The sequence below is a fragment of the Apium graveolens genome, chromosome 2 (assembly GCF_009905375.1).
Source record: "Apium graveolens cultivar Ventura chromosome 2, ASM990537v1, whole genome shotgun sequence".
In the NCBI taxonomy this organism is placed as follows: Eukaryota; Viridiplantae; Streptophyta; class Magnoliopsida; order Apiales; family Apiaceae; genus Apium; species Apium graveolens.
The window spans coordinates 242,684,926-242,704,309 of record NC_133648.1 but is presented as its reverse complement, the minus strand read 5'-3'; the positions used below and the strand labels follow the sequence as shown (position 1 = coordinate 242,704,309).

At 32.1% G+C, this 19,384-nt stretch overlaps 1 protein-coding gene across 2 annotated transcripts; it reads left to right on the top strand.

The window, feature by feature from the left end:
* The first annotated feature begins 651 nt into the window (after positions 1-651).
* On the top strand, positions 652-7,301 carry LOC141708259 (plastid division protein PDV1-like). Of its 2 annotated transcripts, none has more exons than XM_074511778.1 (3): positions 652-1,078; positions 6,529-6,736; positions 6,875-7,301. In XM_074511778.1, exons 1-3 carry the CDS (start codon positions 800-802, stop codon positions 7,051-7,053), a joined length of 666 nt encoding a protein of 221 aa, XP_074367879.1. In that variant the 5' UTR covers positions 652-799; the 3' UTR covers positions 7,054-7,301. The 2 variants fall into 2 exon arrangements, with proteins under 2 accessions (XP_074367879.1, XP_074367878.1); XM_074511777.1 differs by having other exon boundaries at positions 6,529-7,053; positions 7,140-7,301.
* The last annotated feature ends 12,083 nt before the right edge of the window (positions 7,302-19,384 follow it).

Sequence of the window (19,384 nt, the reverse complement as noted above, 5' to 3'; positions counted from 1 at the left end):
ACCAAACCGATTTTTTTCAACCCGATATATAGTTGGGTTGAAAAAATGTCAACCCGATTTAATTGGATTGAATATGGTTTTCGATAATTTTAAACCAATCTAACCCAACCCGATTAAAATATATATGTAAATGCTAATAAGTTAATCCAAAATTATGTTTAGGTCATTTACATAGATCTATCTTTAACTCTAAATTTAACTTATAACCTCCGTGTCCATTTCGTAAAAACAATAGATGTTTGATTAGTGTTATATTTTTTGCATTTATGATTCATTCCAATATTTAAAGCATAAGCAATATTATTAGTACTTTTGATGTCGAAAATTAGATGTTTAAGATTATTCAATATGGAGAATTGTAATATTGTTTTGAATTATTTTAAAGTGTTTTAAATTTTGAAACCTTATGTTTTATTATAATTTTTTATATTAATTTTGTATATTTAATAAACCGATCAAACCGAACCGAACCAAATCGAAGTATACAAATTGGTTTGGGTTACAAATTTAAACGGGTTGGGTTGGGTTGAAATTTTGAAAACCCGAATTAATTGGGTTGGGTTGGGTTGCTCAACCCGCCCAATCCGATCCGTGTACACCCCGTTAATATTCATGAATACGCGGTTGTGGTTGGCGCACTACCATGAGTTGTCTTGGTGGGGCCCTTTTCTCTACTAAACAACCCACGAAGGCACGAACACCTGGATTACAATCCCCTAAACCAAACCAAAAGTTTGTTCAATTTCAATTGTTTCCATTTATAATTTCCGTTCTTTTACAAATTCTTGATGAAATTCAGATGACATGGAAAATGAAAGTTGAAGAAGTTGAATGTGTTTTGGAGAAGATATGGGACTTGCACGACAAGCTCAGCGACGCCATTCACTCCATTTCCAGAACTCATTTTCTCCGCTCCGTCAATTCTTCATCACTCCTTACAAATTCCGATGATAATCGAACCGGTTTTGTGTTTATTAAGGGCTTTCCGGGTAACGTCTCCGCTATTCGGGATGCTAGAAGTTTGAATTCCATTCGTACCGCTCTCGAAAACTTACAAGACCAGCTCGAGTTTGTCCATGTATGTCAACTTTCTTTTGATTTTATTTAGGGTTTTGTTTTGTTTCATGTGTGATGTTTTGGTTCTGTGGATTTTATTGCTGTTCTAATTGAAATGTTATCGGACCTCTGTTCGGCTTGGTTTTGTTAGTAGGAACTATTTGTAATTTTATGAACACAATTAAACCAGGATTCATAAAATGTTTGAATGTTTGATGTCACCTATGTTTCAAATTTATCTATTACTTGTTATACTGAGTTATATACTTGTCTGATTACTTTGTTTATAATATACTTAGAACTATAAAGCACTCTCTCTTTGAATGTATTTATGGTCTTTTTGCGCATGATCTATGCTCATGCATTATTGTCCCAGAATTATGGACACTATTGTAATGATATTGATAGCTAAATTATAGTTTGTTTGTGGATTGATTAGCATATCCATTTTTGATTGGTTTGGTTTGATTACATCGTTGTTTATTATTAATGATATATTGGAGGGAACTTAAAATTGTATGTATTAAACGAATGTAATCGTTACCGGGAGTTGATTGATATAAATATAAGTAGTAGTTATTTGGGTCTGTAACTTGCCAGTGGGTTGTCCCTATTACGTGTATATGTTGTGAGCTTTTTTAAAAGCTTTTTTTCTTGTTAAGTCACACTTCAGTTAGTCGTCCTTATAATGGAGCTTTTTTAAAAGTTCTATTTCTTGTTATGACTTAAGGCTAGCCTTTATTATGAGTATTGCTTAGTAATTATAAAAGGATTAAATGTTCAATATGTTTTTAATTTAATAAATCAATAAAAAATGAGTGCAAGTTATTTAAGGTTTACAAGCTAATATCTTTAAGAAAAATGTAAATTCTTTCATTATTAGTTTTAAAATATAACTAATAAGCCAACCCAAATCATGTCTTGAGTGCATATTATGTTTGAAATGTAATTATGTGATGAAAAGAAAAATCAAAAATCAAATGTTCCTCTTAGTTTTGTGGTGTAATTCATGCTTCATATATGTAATTTATTGTTCATATATATAGTGATGATTTATTAAAATGTACTTGCACCTTTATTAGATGAATTAACGATTATTTAATTGGAAGGAAATAAATGAGGTAGGCAGATACGTTTTTTTGTCCATTTGATTGGAAGTAACGGAATGAGGTCTGATAGGAAGGAATGACATTAAATTCTGAACAAAATAAATGGCGGAATGGAAGAATATAAGAGGAAAGATTGAAAAAGAAATAGGGTGTGAACATGTTTCCGATTGCAAATTGTGAAAAGAAGAACAGGAAGTAGTAATAGAATTCTTTTCCGTGGAATTGAGCTCTAGTGTTGATTTGTAAGGACAGAATAGTGTTAATTTGTAAGAATGGAATGCAATGAGAAATAAAAATTATTAAGATTCATACACAAAATACCATGAAAGCCTTAGTGTTTGCTTAATAATTCTGTTGTCTTGTAGTGTTGTGATTCACGGTCGATAGGCACATTTTGTCTTTACTTCATGACTTTCTTCTAGTTCTATCTAACACTCTGACTTTAATTCAAGATAAATATTGTTATCAAGAGTCAAGAGTTATGAAAGGTTCTGCAAAATGATTATTTAAACTTTTTTGTGTGTGCGCGTGGAGATACAAACTTTTGCACTTAAATTATTAGTTAAAAGAAGTATGAAGTATGAAGTAAAGACTTAAATAATTATTAGTTACCCTTTTGGAGTGCAGTTTAGGTATGAAAAACTCATATTACCTAGAAACTAAATTTTAAAATCCAGACATTAGTTCAATAAGTGTAAGACTTTATATGTTATCAATGGGATTATGTATTTATATAACTTGGAGCGCCACTGGGAATTTGGATGTGATACTTATGCTTTTAAGCGTACCTGGGAACTTGTTATATCAAATCGCAAAAGAGACCTCTGTGGACTTTATTCCTACAATGTCTCCAAAGAAACTTGAAAAGGAGCTCCATGTCATTGTATGCCTCCTAAAGTTCTTTTCCAAGGTTATCCGGCTCGGAACTTCTTGGGTTGCTTGCCACACATTGGGACAAGGTTGGGCACATGCCTACCCTGGTTTTTTGATTATGTACTAGGACTATTAGACTATAAGCAAATGTTCTTTCTAGTTGAGCTGATTTGTGTCTTCTATTTGTTTAATAAACCATATGTTTATTTTGTATCTTCTATTTAGTTTAATAAACCATATGTTTACTGTGTTCAACAACTATATTTCCTTTAAAGGTGACATTTAGCACAAACCACAAAAGGTGTCAACTATGAATCATAGACAAAGTCTTGTAACTGTGTTTTGTTTCCCATTTCTTCTTTTACATATTTTCTTCTTCATGTTTATATTTTTAAACCAGATTATTAGATAAGAAAATAAGTAAAAGTATTGTGCTTTGTGCATTCAGATGTGATATATTTATTTTTTAGGTATATAATATATTATCTATTATATTTTTCAATATTTATATAGTTACTTCATTGCTAAATTTAGAATATTTGTAAACTTGTGCCTCTTATGGGTTCAATACCTACAACTAGTCATGTGCAACCTCTTGGCTCGGCATGCATTGCATGGTAACTATATCTGCTAGAATAAACATGATGACTTGAAACTTGGTTTATGTTTCTCTCCTTTTACCATTTTAGACCTCAAAGTTTGGTTGAAATTAATATCATCCTTTTACAGCAAATTCGTAGCTACGTACCCATAAAGTTTTGGCACTTATACAACCCAATCTTTTAGATATTTTTTTTACTTTTCTTCCTATTTTACCCTTATCTTTATTGTTTACACTAGTAGTCGATGCAATAATGAGCCTATTTGTTTTGAGCGTTATCCTATTAAGTTATATTTTAGGGTTTATACTCCCTATTTAAGTGTAATCCTTATATTATATCGACTACTTGTTTATTAAAATAATGTCGAGTTGTTGAATTGAGTCTATTTTTGGTTTGAAATCATAATTTTTTATACCTCCGATTGTTAGGGAAACGTTTTCGGGTCTTTCTGCGGTTAACTTACCTAAGTTTATGTTTTTGTTGTTTTTGATATCATATATCGTTGTTTCAAATCATGTCTCGAATGCCATAGGCCATACTCTTGTCATCTGATGTAGGATAACTTGTTAAACAATTGATATATGATAATAAAAAAAAGAACTAGATGAGCTTGGGCGGATGAACAGAAAAATGCCCTATACCCCAAAGGTTTTCGAAGTCTAGAAGGGAGGATTATTAATTTATAATGGACGTATACGACCCCAAAGGTTCGAAGTCTAGAAGGGAGGATTATAAATTTATAATGGACGTATACGACAAGGAAAAATGAAATGGAAACAACACGAAAATTTAGTGTATGGGCATACTCTTTGGGTACACTACACGACACGAAAGTACCCGATATAACTAATTAAATAATATAATAATTTTTATTATATAATAATAATATAATAATATAATTTGTACTATAAAATTGATGGTAATAGTAGAATTTACTAACTAAAATGACAATTAACCATTAATATTTTTTTCGTTTCATGTAGCTGGTGTCGTGTATTTTTGTGTACACAAAAAGTTCGTGCTTTTTCATGTGGTTTCTTGTCATTTCTTTTTCTCGTGTCGTGTTCGTGTTTGCTTGTTTGTATTTGTATTTCAGGTAAAAGAATTTGTTTGATGTCGTGTTTGTTTTCAAGTACATGACACGGAAGTACACGAATATCCAGAAACCCATAAATAAAAGGAGACCAAATTCAAAGTTCAATAATATTATGATACTCAAGTCTAAAACATAATATAATGGACTTAAAGATCCGATTTTTTATAAAAGCTACTACAAAATGATAACCTACTAGCGTTAAATGAATTACTAATTTCCTGCATTAAATAGATTACACTATGAGTAATAATTATATAAGCTCTCCTCATAGACACTTGCGTTCATCATCATCATTCTCGTGGATTGAAAATAGAGTAATGGTGGAGTTATCTTATATGAGGAAGCCTATTAGATCAAGCTCCAAATAAGGTCGCTTGATCAAAATTTGACTTCTGAACTGTTTTTTCTGTTTTTTCCTCTGAGCTACATTCATAGGGGATGTGATGGAAATTAGTACCAGGGTATAGTAGGAAGTAAAGTATAGAAAAATTAAGGTAAGGGTCAGGATGTTTATGTCTCGAACTTTTAAGTGAACGGAGGTACAATTTGTTTTCTAAGGGTTGATGTGTATTATCTGCCAAACTTTAAGGCCATTTATGTTTCATGGAAGTATATAGGATGGGATTCAAATATTTTAAATTTTCTAATCTCATGTTTGTTGTTTAAAAACTTATTGAGTTTAATGGTTAATGCAAGGATTACAATCATTTAAATTATCGTATCCCATGTTTGTTTTGTTGAAGTAGGGGTTAGGATTATAATTCTCCGTAATACTTGGTTGGAGGATGTATTATTTAATTCCCTCTAACAAGTCATTTTTAAAAGGATTACAACCCCCTCACTATGATCCCAAACAAACATAGGAATGGAAAATTTAAAGGATAATAGTCCAGTCCCGTGATTATCCCTCAAAACAAACATGAGATAAAATTTTAAAAAATTATAGTTCAAATCTAAATATAATACTTCAAAACAAACATGAATCTGGATAATTTAATTCCTAGGATTAATAATGATGGGATTGTTTTCCACGGCATATAATCCCCGAAACAAACATGCCCTAAGGCCATGTTTGTTTCATGGGATTATAATCCTGGGATAATAATCCGGGGATAATTAATCCCATCAAAATTAGTCCTATGGATTAAATAATCCTATCATAAGTTTGTTTGGAAGGATTAAGTGTAGGATTGAAATATAATCCTTTAAATTTTTATCCTATGTTTGTTTTGAGGGATAGTACTTGAGATTAGAATATAGTCCTTTAAATTTTCCAATCCTATGTTTGTTTCACATGGGATAACAATGAGGGGATTATAATCCTTTAAAAAATGACTTGTAGGAGTGGATAAAACAATACCTCCTCCCACCAAGGATTAGAGGGGATTATAGTCATATCCTCTACTCCAACAAAACAAACATGGGATTGGATAACTTAAAGGATTATAATCCTTGGATAACTCTTCAATAATTTTTTACAAAACAAGCATGGGATTGGAAAATTTAAAGGATTATAATCCTATCCCCTACTTAATACTGTTAAACAAACATGGCCTAAGGGTCAAATAGTATTTGACCTTTCTCTCCTTGCCTAACTGATCAGCAAAGTTTTAATTTTGTATGGTCCTATGTGCATAGCTTTGGACTTTGTGTGAATCTTGTAAGCATATATGATTCCCTGATACTGGCTACGACTTTAAAAATTATAGTCAGTTTGAATCATATTAGGAGTTTAATCTCTTCTTGTAGCACGCGTACTTACCCCTTTATGATTTTTCTCTTCTTATTTTAGTCTGTACAAATTCAGCAGCTGGCTGAAAGAAGTGTTGCAATTGCTCGTTTAGAGCAAAGGCGGATTGTTCTTGCTCTGCGACTAGGGGAACACCAAGGAAAGAACTATGAAGTCATTGACGAAGCTAGAGCTTTTGTGGGAGCTGTACATGATGCTACCAACTTTGCTTCTCCTGTCAATGTTTGTGGTTCAGCAGCATGTCCATCTGGTGAGAATTGTCAACCTCAGGATGTGAAGAAATCAAATGTTGTCGTCAGAGTTCTCATATATGGACTAAATTTTGCCAAGAAAACCATTAGAGTGAATCGTTTTAATGGGATATTGGGTAATTCTGCTCTTGTCTCAGTGACCATGCTTGCGCTGCTGCATATGCAGAAAGTATCTTCCAGGAACACATACATTTCACACCTCCCACAGAAGCAAGAAGATAATATCATTGGGAAGAATGTGACAAAAATTTCTCGTCCTGGAAGGACTTCGTCCAATGCTTTTGCCCACATGGATGTCTTGTTGGCTAGAGGCTAAGTGACAATTTTTTGCTATTGTGCGAGTTTAGGTAGATACACCTATTCTTTTTATTGAGTCATTTTTTATTATATTTTTTGTTTCAGATGCTTAGGAAAAGCTTGTACACTTGCAATTATGTACCACGAGCTTTCAGATGTTCGGATGTGATGGGAGGAAAGGTTGATTAACTTTTGCCACCATCTAATATCATATCCTAATTTCACCCCTTCCCGCTTTTTTTATAAGCTTGTTTGTATATATAAAAATATTATCAGCTTGGTCATTCATTTTATATATTGACATTTTTACTTCAGAGACTCCCTGAAAAAGTGATCATGATAAATTTGATGGTTATGGAGAAACTTCCTGTTTACTGTTATGCAGGCTACAACAGGCATCCGTATTCCTTGTTGCTATTTTGTGTTATAATTTCTTACTGCAGGCACAACTAGTCTTCATTCAATTTGGTGTATGTAGTACGCAATCAAATATCTGGTGTTAAAAGCATTAAGAAGCATTTGTTTGACAATGCTACTGCTATTTAGTAGTCTGTGGTGGATTTCAAATTGTTAGTTTGCTATTCTATACAGAATAGTTGCCTATTTATTTAAGACATTTTATATTTCTTATCTGAGACCAAAAGGCCTGCATTACTGCATATAGTCTACGTGAAATCGTAGTTTTATTAGTTATGTAGAGAAGTTGTAGAAATTGTTAATCGTTTTCTTGGAAAACATTCTGTTATCGTTCATGATTCATTTCTTGGTAGTGTAGATGCGAGCCAGCAGGATATGGCTGAATCATATTAGTTGAGAGGGCTAATATATTGACAGGTGATTGAACTCCTCCGTCAAAGAAAGAATAGTTAATTTTGATTTTCTCATCATATTTTCCTGGTGTGTATGTATATTGAGTTGCGCTTGAATTTGAACCCAGTTGCCTGTCAATATACTTTGAACGGCACAGTCCGTAGGGGGGTAGAGATCATTTAGCTACACAATGGAGCCATTTTTCAACCAAACCGAAAGCTAGTGTCAATTCTCTTTTGCTGGGTCAAAGTAATTTATCAATACTTACAAACTTATTAGGTGTTAAATGAAGCATGATTATAGGAGAACGTCAAATCTAACAGCCGCTTTGTTGAAAAGTCACAACAAAACCGTACATGGACCAGATCCACCAGCTGGCTCATTACCCAATTTCTCGGCCCGTACAAACGCGTTTTACATTACACATCTGGCCCAAATAGTTACCTAGCAGTTGGTAGGTGACGCCTTCAAATGAAAAAGAGGACATATGGGCCCTACAAATCGGGTAACTTGGCCCACAAGACAAATGTCTGCAAGCGTTGCTATAATCACGTGAGGGGTGATAAATGTCATTCATCAAATTAATATGGGGGCAAGGCATGATGATGAGCAGAGGTGGCCATTCGATCGGGCCGTGTCGGCCGGTCCGAATAATATTCGGGCCGGTTTGATTAGAGCTAAATTTGTGAACGGATCGTTATGAATTACAGGCTGTGCCGATTCGGACCGAATAACGAGAATAGTGAACCGTGAACAGACAGCGAATTGAACAAATAATACGGTTAATTGAGAGGAGACGAACACGTGTGAGTTATTCGCGGTTATTTGTGAATTGACGAATTAAACGAATAAACATACATACTTTACTTATACTGACAGTTGTGCAATTCATTGTTTTTTTAATGACTTAGCACATAGCACAGTTAACTGAGTTCAGTTTAGCAAATTTATTCATTTATATTTATTTATTCATTCATTCATTTCTTGGTTCTGTCCGATCTTTTTCTCTCTTATGTACACCTTCTTTTAACTTGGATTAATTTATTTTCATAAATTAACTAATTGATGTAATTAATTAATAGAGAATTAAATCAATTTCTAGATTCGGGTCTCTAAAAAGATTGTGTTAATTTTCTTTCCAGAATTTGTAAAACTAGAATGTGTTAAAATAAAATAAGGAAAAGAGGACGGTACCTCTATAAATTTTATTAATTAAAAAAATGTTACAATTGATTTGAGAGGACTCCTCTCCAAAAAAACAGAACAAACCGTGTTTACATTTTAAAGAAAATATAAAACATAACAAATTCTAAAAGTACATGGCAAAAATATTTTATTAACTATTCAAATTCTTCTTCTTCTTGTGGATCGTTCGCTGACGTGCCCGATTCCGATGTAGTGTCCATCGTCATCCAAATATCCTCTTCACCGTCCGAGTCATCTTTTTTCTTCTCTTGTTGTCTCTTTACCGCTTGATCCCGATCCTTTTTGCAAACACATATCTTGACCACATCTGGTGCAAGACTTGATCTCTTCTCGTCCAACACTCTTCTACTGACACTGAAAGTGGACTCGGAAGCAATGGTAGAGGCGGGAACTACTAAAATGTCCCTTGCAATTTTAGCTAATACCGGAAATTGGTTCTCATGATTCTTCCACCACGTTAGTATTGAAAAATCCTCAACAAACTCATAGTTATATGAAAAAACTCTCTAATCATGTTAAATGAAGTTGCAGGTGTAGATGCATTTTCGGGAATTCTACACTTTTATTTTTTAGTTAGGATACCAAGTAATGTGGTATTAAACCTACTAGACTGACTAGTCTTAGGTGGTATAATATTTTGAGTTCTATGAGTATATAGATCTACAAGACGATGTAATAAGTCTAAACAATTTTGCACATAAAGCACGTAGTCATATGAAACTCCTAACACCGAGTAATAATGTTCTAACATATTTTCTAAACCTTATTTTCTAACACTGGGATCAATAAGACATGCAACACCATAAATATAAGGAAATTCAGTAAAATATTATATCCACTTCTTTTTCATATCAACAATGATTGCACCAAAACAATTATCTTTTTCATATGCTTTTAAAGTAGTAATAATATTAACACACTCAATAATAACAAGATGTACATCTGGCTCGTAAGCGTAAGAAAATATCTTAGTACCACGTCCATAACTATCAAGCAAATCACGTACCCTAATTGCCAAGTCCCATTCATTTTCGTTAATAAGTCTATCCTCCACTTGATTTCTTGGATCGGAATTATATAACTCGGTGATAACTACCTTATATTTAATTGGCTCGCATAGTAATTTATAAGTCGAACTCCATCTCGTGGGACAATCAATTCCCCACTTTTTGGGTATTAATCTGTTTTCTCTACACAATTTTTTATATTGTCTCTTTAATGTGTGTGCGATACGTAAATACTTAATTATTTTCCTAATAGGTGCTAAAAATCCGGTTATTTGTTGAATACCCTTTTGAGCCGATAAGTTGATTATGTGTGCACAACATCTAACATGCAAGAAAACACCATCTAAAGTAGTAGGAATATCTTGTGCAATATAGTAAATAGCTTTATCATTTGCCGAAACATTATCTAAAGTAATAGTAAACACCTTGTATTGCAAATTAAATCTGTTAATTGTTTTGACTATTCGTGTCTTTATGTTATAACCCGTGTGTGACTCGTCTATAACATCAAAGGCAATTATTCGTTTTTGTAAAAAATAATCGAAATCAATCCAATGAACGGTAACACAAATAAAAGGCTCACCGTAACTCGAACTCCAACAATCACTGGTTAAAGAAACCATGCCATCATAATCACGAAAAAATTCAACTAATTGTGCTCGTTGACTATCATATTATTTTTGTGTGTGACGTTTAAGCGTGTTCCTAGGAATTCTTTTAAATTCCGGGTTTATTGATTCCTTCATTATGTGCTCTAAATTCGGACTTTCACCGTGAGAAAAAGGTAACTCGTATAGTGTAACATAAGTAGCAAAAGACTCAATCATTTTATCTCTACTATAGTGGAAAGGCATACCTCCACCGGGAGTCGATGTCACGAAACCACCAATTTGTGTTTGTTGCGGTGATTGTCCACGTGCCTCTCCACTTTCGTGACTTTGTTTCGAAATCCGTGATTAACTTTCAAGTGTCGATCAAGTGTACCCGTACCGGCCCCTTTAGAGTGAAGAAAAGGAGATTGATTTCGGCCACTTTGAATACAAAGCAAACAAAAACATTTAAATATGTTGGGTTCTTCCGGTATTGCTTGTCTCGAAAAGTAATTCCAAACGTGCGAGGATTTTCTCGAAGTAGTACAAGTGGTGCCTGCATATTTTTAATGTAAAAAAATTAACAAAATATTCGAATACAAAAACTCACAAACAAGAAACTCACAAACAAGTTTTGTATTATTAATATTTTCCTTATATAACGATTAATTTTTTGTAAATATAATAAAAATTTTAAATAAGGGGATAAAACATTAAGTGAGACATAAATGAGTAAATAAATTTTAAACCCATATAATATGAGTGAAATAAAATGTTAATGAAAATGATCCATACATTTAAAATTAAAAATAATATAGACAACTAATTAAATTTAACCTACTTTGACTAGTGGACTATACTTTCTGAGTTTCTTATTTAAGTCCAAAAATATTAATGAACAATCTTTATAAGTAAACCTATAAACAATAATTTGTGAACAACACCTGATTAGCCATTTCAAACACTTCCACCCCTCTAACTCTCTAGAAAGCTTAGAAGTATCCTGTTTCCAGCCTGAAATGGTTATAAATATGCTCTCAGTTACCCAAACACTTGCAATTGCAAATAAATAAAAACCTATTTCAAAACAGATTTAAAAAAACAAAAATTTCGCCGAATATGCTTCTTCCATTTGCTCGAATATGCTTGCCTGATTTTTTTCGGTTTCGCCGAAAAATTGGCTTCTTCAGATTGTACCGTGTGATTGTGAATTTGTGACTTGTTTGTGATTGTGAGTTGTGATTTGAATCTGAAAATGTGAGTTGTGAGTTGCAAACTTGCAGCAGTTGTGAATCGTGATGTTAGATCGAGAGAGATTAAGATTGAAACGAGAAAGAAAAAGAGAGAGAGAGAGATTAAGAGTGAAGAGAGAAAGAATATTTGGACTATAAATATTAGTAACAATAGCTGAAGAACGTTAAGAACTGAACGTTGGATGATCGTTGTGTTGTTGTTGTTGGAGAGCAGAACTGCAGAAGGCCAGAGCGGGGCAGGCGACCGTTGGAGTTTGGAGGTGCGTGCACTGCAGGCGAGTAGGCGAGCAACGATTAACCGCGGGTCGGTTAACCGCGAATAAACGGTTACAATTCTGCTGGTTCGTTGGTGAATTAACCGGTTCGGGCCGGTTTGGTTCCGGGCCGGTTCCGATTTTTGACAATGTTATTCGTATTCAGTTCGTATAACTTCACAGTTTGTGCGAATAATTAACCGTTTGGTTGACGTGCCGAATTAGACGAATTTTAACAATCTAAATGGTGAACGGGCCGAGCCATACCGCTCGTTTGGCCAGCTCTAACGATGAGAGAGGGGTTGGGGGTAGGCCTGCCAATGGAGCGAAAATCTGATCCGACCCGATCCGATCTGAGGCCATTTTAATGGATATGGATCGACCTATTAAAAATCCGATCCGATAAGAAAAATCCGATTATAAACGGAGCGGATATGAATTTAGGTCGATCCGATCTGTTAATAACCCGATCCGGTTTATATATATATAATGTAATAAAAAATATTTTTTAATAATTATAATTTTAAAAGTATTATCCTCGAGTGAAGTCCCATTATGTATATTTCGTTCGGTTCAGTCTCTGTAGTCTAGTCCATTGCTATAACTCTAGTTCTTTTACCTTTTAAAGCCGCATAACCCAAGTCTCAATTCATATAACACATTTATTTATAAGTCAAGTCCCGTTATCCTCGAGTCAAGTCCCATTATCCTCAAGTCAAGTCTCATTATCTATATTTCGTTTGGTTCGATCTTCATAGTCTAGTCTATTTCTATAACCCTAGTTCTTTTACCTTTTAGAGCCGCATAACACAACTCTCAATTCATATAACACTTTCATTTTGCAACATCAATTTTTTTCATTGTTAGAATTAAAATACTGTACAACCCAATAGTATGTTTTTTTCAAAAAGCGAATTTAGTTCGTAATTTATCTTTGGACTTCGTTATATTATACTTGTATTTTAATATTTTTCAAAATTGTCAATTTTAAAAAGATTTTGTAATAATTGAAGTTAAAAAATAAATATATATAAATGGAGCGGATATCCGATCCGATATTCGTGATCCGAACGGATCCGGATATGGATCGGCCTATAAAAAATCCGGAGCCGATCCGATCCGAATCCGAATCCGAAAAAATAAATGGATACGAATATGGATTTAGGCCGATCCGATCCAAACCCGATCCATTGACAAGCCTAGTTGGGGGAATTCACAACCCCGCTCCATATTTTTTATACGTCTTACCTACTTTATGGGTTTTAAGGTGTTCAAAATGTTTCGGTTTTGCTAAAACATAACAGCCCTCAAGTGTTAAACACAACGATTACATATGAAATGATTTAAATACAAAGGTGTCATGAGCTAATGATTTTGACACTTATTCTCGCTCGGAAGTCGAATTTTTTTAAAATATGTGGGATGGAATTGTTCGAGATAATATGTATCTATTAAAACAACTTCTTTCATCTTATTAAATTGTCGGTATCTCAAAATCTTAAAATTTATGTATAAGTACGGTCAGCGTTGAAAATACTGGGTAGGACCATGTTTTTCAAAAATTGTTAATAAATTGTTTTTAAAAAATTAGTCTGAAAATTTTGTTCAATTTGATTAATTTCCGACAAATTACCAATAAATTATTCGATTTTTTAAAATTTATCCGATAAATCACAAGTCTATGAATTAACCAATAATTTCCGTTTTCAAAATCTATAACCATACCCATAATTGAATCTGAATAACAAAAGTGAATTACAATTTTGTAATAATAAAATCCACCCCTCGAATTAAAAAAAAATGTCCAGGGTCGTATTTTATTATAATCTCGGTTGGTTATCTAGCAGAAAAAATGCCCAAAATACACCACTTTCCATCTTCAACTGCCCAAAATACCCACCGGCGAGAAAAGTGCCCAAAATACCGACAAAATGCGCATTTTAGAGATGCGTATTCTGATTTTCAAATTTTTTACAAAGAATACGCATGTTTGTAAAAAATTTGAAAATCAGAATACGCAATATGATAATGCGTATTTCGTCGGTATTTTGGGCACTTTTCCCGCATGTGGGTATTTTGGGCAAATCTCCCCAAATGGTGGGTATTTTGGTCACTCACCCTATCTCGCACAACCTGAGCCAGCAATTCCTTAAATTGTTCACAATATATTTCTATAATCTATTATCTATCTATATTTTTTATTAATAAGCGAAGTCATGTATAATTTGGTGATAAAAGTATCAAAATACCAAAGTAACAAATTTTGATACTTAGCTGACATAAGTTGACTTTTATTCTTTATCAACTTTGTTTTTAACAAAACTCGACTTCTATTCTTTATAAGTTTTATTTTCTTTTTAGTTAGTTTTCATCCCGTCATCTTTTTAATTTATAAAATAAAAATATTTTTTAAACGATTTGTAAATTATATTAAAAAATTATTAAGTTACATTAAATTAAGTAAAATAACTTATATTTATTTTTAACTTTAGAAAATTTACAAACTACCAACACAAATTGACTTATATTTTCTGCGGACTTTATTTATTTATAAATTATATTAAAAATTTATTAAATTACGATAAATTAAGTAAAATAACATATATTTACTTTTATTTTGAAAAACTACTAACTACAAAGTAAACTATTAACACGAATATTTATAAATTATATTAAAAAAATTATTAAGTTACGTTAAATTAAGTAAAATAACTTATATTTATTTTTAATTTTAGAAAAACTACAAACTATTAACACGAATTGACTTATGTTCTCTATGAACTTTATTTATTTATAAATTATATTAAAAATTTATTAAGTTACGATAAATTATGTAAAATAACATATATTTACTTTTATTTGAAAAAAATACTAACTACAAAATAAACTATTAACACGAATTGACTTCTATTTTGTATAAACTTTATTTTCTGTAGTATAATTTTAAAAATAATTAAGTAATAACAAATGACTTTAGTAACAATTATTAACTTATAAACTGAAAATTATTGAGCCCGCGAGGGTTGACACAGTTGGTTAACGAGGGGATAATTATCCTCTTGGTCAGAGGTTCGAATCACTCAGGAATTTTTTTTTATGATTATGCATCATGTTCTCGAGAATGTTGCTTAAATGGGGTTTACCTTGATTCACATGGTTTGCAGGCTATTGCGTGAGTCCGTAGGGTTTACCCAGTACGCACCCAAAGGGTAGCGGCTGCGGGTTACCTACGATTAATTTTTTTTATTGATTTAACGATCGCATTTGTTACCGTCCATCACAACGTTTATATACTTTAAATTAAAAAAAAAACATATTTTAACAGTAACAAATTTATGGCCTATATTTAGATTATATTTAGTAATATTAAATTAAGTTTAATAACATCTATTTACTTTTAATTTGTAAATTAATTTTTATCGATAATTAAGTAATATTAAATAAACTATATTGAAAAGGCTAATTATAAGATAATTATCAAATTATATTAATTAATATTAAATTATCTAAAGAACAAATATTTGGTTAGAGATACAATTCGTTTCACAAAATAAAACTAATATGTTAGATTTTTTTATATCAAGTAAAACAATACAAAACTAGAATTATAGTGGAAAATTTCATAACTGGTTCGATTTTTTTTAACTACATAACTATTTTTTGCAAGTACCAGTTTAATATTTGATATTAATATATTAATTTTAATTCGTGTTTTGTATGGATTATGAATAATTCTCTATAAATATTAATTCAATATTTTTAGTCTCGGTCTCGTGTTTCGCACGGGTTATCAACTATCTATACTAATAAGCGAAACCATGTTTAGGTCCAAAATCTTGGTACTCACTAGAAAATTATACAACTATTTTTAAAATTTTATATAATAAAATCTCAACTGACAAAAATTAACTTTTTCTCTCTCTAAATTTTATTTTCCTTAAATTTTTATTTGTTGCTGAACATCCAAGCGTCGGTAAAATAACCCGTTTGATTGAGTACATTACTAACAAATTTAAAATAATCGTATTAGTAATTTAACATGTTAGATTTATATAAATAAATAATTAGTGCATGCATAACTAAAATTATAGGATGAAAATTTTGGGGTTACACTTAATTTCGATTTTTTTAACTACATATTTTTAAAATATTTTATATATTATATTTAAATCTGTATTTTGCACGGATTATAAATTTAAATTTTATGTAAATAATAATGTGATACTATTATTTCTTAATTTTGTCGCACGGGTTACCAACTAGTACTTACGAAAATGTCACTTTAATTTAATTATGTTAAAGTATAAATCGGAGAACACAACCTTGAAATTTCGCATACGGCTTGAATATGCTTTTTCATGTGTACAGTATAAACAACTTATAAATCGAACTTCGTGTGTAAGTTGGAATTTGTAGAAAATGTAACATGGAGTGTGCAAAACATTTGAAATTCAAGTTATGATAATATCATAACGAACATCTTATTACCCTGAAGTTAAAAGAAAAATGGAGTAATAATAGAAAATGCAGCTTTACGAACGTGAAGAGGGGGCAGAGTAAATCCTCTAAATTTGATGGCAAGAGGATGTGTGCTTCCCAATAAAAAACAGGTAACATATGCGATACACACATAAACAAAACAACAGCGTAAGCCGGTTGGATTTAAATTCGTATAAGAGCTGCTAGTAGTAGCCGGGGACCAAACTAGTTTCTCAGACACTCCAAAGACTATAGGAGAGCGATGTATGAGTAATCCTCATTGATTGTCTGTTGCGTGCGCAAATGGTATGCACTAGAAAATTCTGTCTTATTTTCTCCAGGACAGGCGGTTTTCTTAAAATTGTGATATTTTTTTATTACCCAAGTTGTTGTGCTGCGTGACCAGATACGATTACTGATACAATTTACCAAAATTTGTAATCCAACCCGGAAATAAGCTCCTAAAATCCTGACTTCAATCAGTTAAGTTACCAGGGATATCAAATACTCATAAACCGTAAACAAAGAGAAAAGCAATATACAGAAACAATAATATTAAACAAAGAGAGAAGAAAGTAAGATAATATTTTCCATAAACAGCCACAACAATGTGTACTGTCAGTCTGCCCATCATAGTATTACTACAACCCCTTTTAATGACTTCAGGGATAACTTGAACAAAAGACTACAGTGCCCTTAACAGGTCATTAACATTAGCATAAACTTGGAGGGACCAATAGGGATAAGACTGATTAACAAAAGAGGCAATAGCCTAACAACTATTGTAAGTAGGACAATGAACTGCAGATAAAAAGACAAGAACTACAACTGTAGATTGTAACTTATTTGTGACCAAGATATAGGCTCCATTACTCCCCCTCAAGTGGAGAGGAGTGCTTTGTCGAGGCTCCAAACTTGCCATGTAGATGATGATGCTGCTTGACTGTTAGTGGCTTAGTGAGTAGGTCTGTGATTTGAGCATGTGAAGGAACACCGAGTAATAATTTCTCCCGAAGCAATTTTATCCCTGATATAGTGACAATCAATCTCTATATGTTTGGTTCTCTCATGGAGAACTGGATTTGCTGCAATAGATAAAACTGCTTGATTGTCGCACTTGAGTAGAGTATGTTGTAATATCCCATATTTTCAAATATTATTATTATAATTATTTGAAATTATTTATGTGATTTTATTTGATTTTTGGTGAATTAGCTGATAATTGGAATTGATGTTTGGGTGTTTATATATGATATTATTTGAATATTTTAATTTTTATGTGCTCAGAATAAAATATAGATAATTAAGATATTTTTATGGTAATTTTTGGACTGTTAGATGATTTTTTATTGATTTATGTATTTATTAATTATTTTCTGAATAATTACAAAATTATTTTATACAGCTGAGAATCGTCCGACTTCAACCGTTTTTGCGTTTTTTATAACCCGAAACTCTTCCGAAAACTCCTTCCTAACTTAATCTGGTAATTCCGGACATTTTCCGTGTTTTGACTTTTTCGATCCGGATTACGGTTTGACCCGTGGGCGGCCCGGCACAATATTTTCGATACGATAGTTATTTCGGTAATCAATAAAACCCGTATTTTCGAGAGACGGGATATTTTTATATTATCTTCGTATATGGTGTTTTATAAAAAGCCCGGTTTTGATGATTATCCAAAATTGATACCAAATTGTATCGTTATATAGTTACTTAGCGGCTAAGTAACTTATTCTCGGATCCAATATGATCTAATGAGATACTTGTTACGTGTTTAAGAAACATTTATATGAATCGATCCGTAATTTGGATGTGTGTTTATTTGCGTTATTCGTTTTATCTCGTTTTATGTGTGCTGAATGTATTTTATGTGTTTTCGGGACTTTTTGTTTATTTAGGAATCGTCTTCGTTTTCAAAAATCAACGGACCGGGACCCCACCGGTACGTCAAAGCCCACAAAATTCTTGTTTTTATTTTTATTTTTATAACATCAAAGATCTTTCGAATATTCAATGTTTTCGCAAATTTTTTATATATACTCGTAACTTTTGGGAATTTTTTTTTATATAGTTTTGTATTTATTTATAAATATTATTTTTTTAAAAAATTATTCCCCGTAAATTTGTGCTTTCGGGCTTCTTATTTTAAAGTACGAGTCAAAGGAACCGATGTACGATTTATCGGGTATACATTCTGATGAGTATAAATAGCTGATTTATTTTTGTATTTATATTTATATAAAATATTAGAAATTTGATATAATTATCAAAAAGGGAGTAGATAAGGTTTGGGGGTGAGAATTCATTCTTCATCTTCTTCAAATGATTTTGGGAGTTATAGGTGGTTGTTTTTGGCGTTCTATATACCAAATTAAAGCTCACGATGAGCCCGTTAATTCGATACTAATATCTCGACTTGAGGGTAAGTATTGTGTAATTTCGTTTTTCGAAATTTAAGTACCGGATTCGAGTTTGATTCTTTGTTGATTGTTGCTTGATTTTGAGGATTGTAAGTGATTCCTGAGGTTTCTAGGATTAATTTTATATATTATTTGTATGATTTTGATCCCATTTCGGAGGAAACCGAATTTTGGAATTATGTCAAATTTTTAACTTGAATTTTCGGACGTGTTCTTGATTATCTGATGCTTACAAACTTGTGAACAGATTATGCATGATTTTATCTTCGATTTGAGTCCTAAATCGCGAATATTGGTTGAGAAATGACCGGGATAGATTTTGGCCGGA

What these genes read in the sequence shown, in the direction of transcription:
- LOC141708259 (XM_074511777.1), top strand. Translation starts at nt 800, where the DNA reads ATGACATGGAAAATGAAAGTTGAAGAAGTTGAATGTGTTTTGGAGAAG. An exon ending in ACCAGCTCGAGTTTGTCCAT is followed by an intron (nt 1,079 to 6,528) that starts GTATGTCAACTT and finishes TTCTTATTTTAG; the next exon opens with TCTGTACAAATTCAGCAGCT.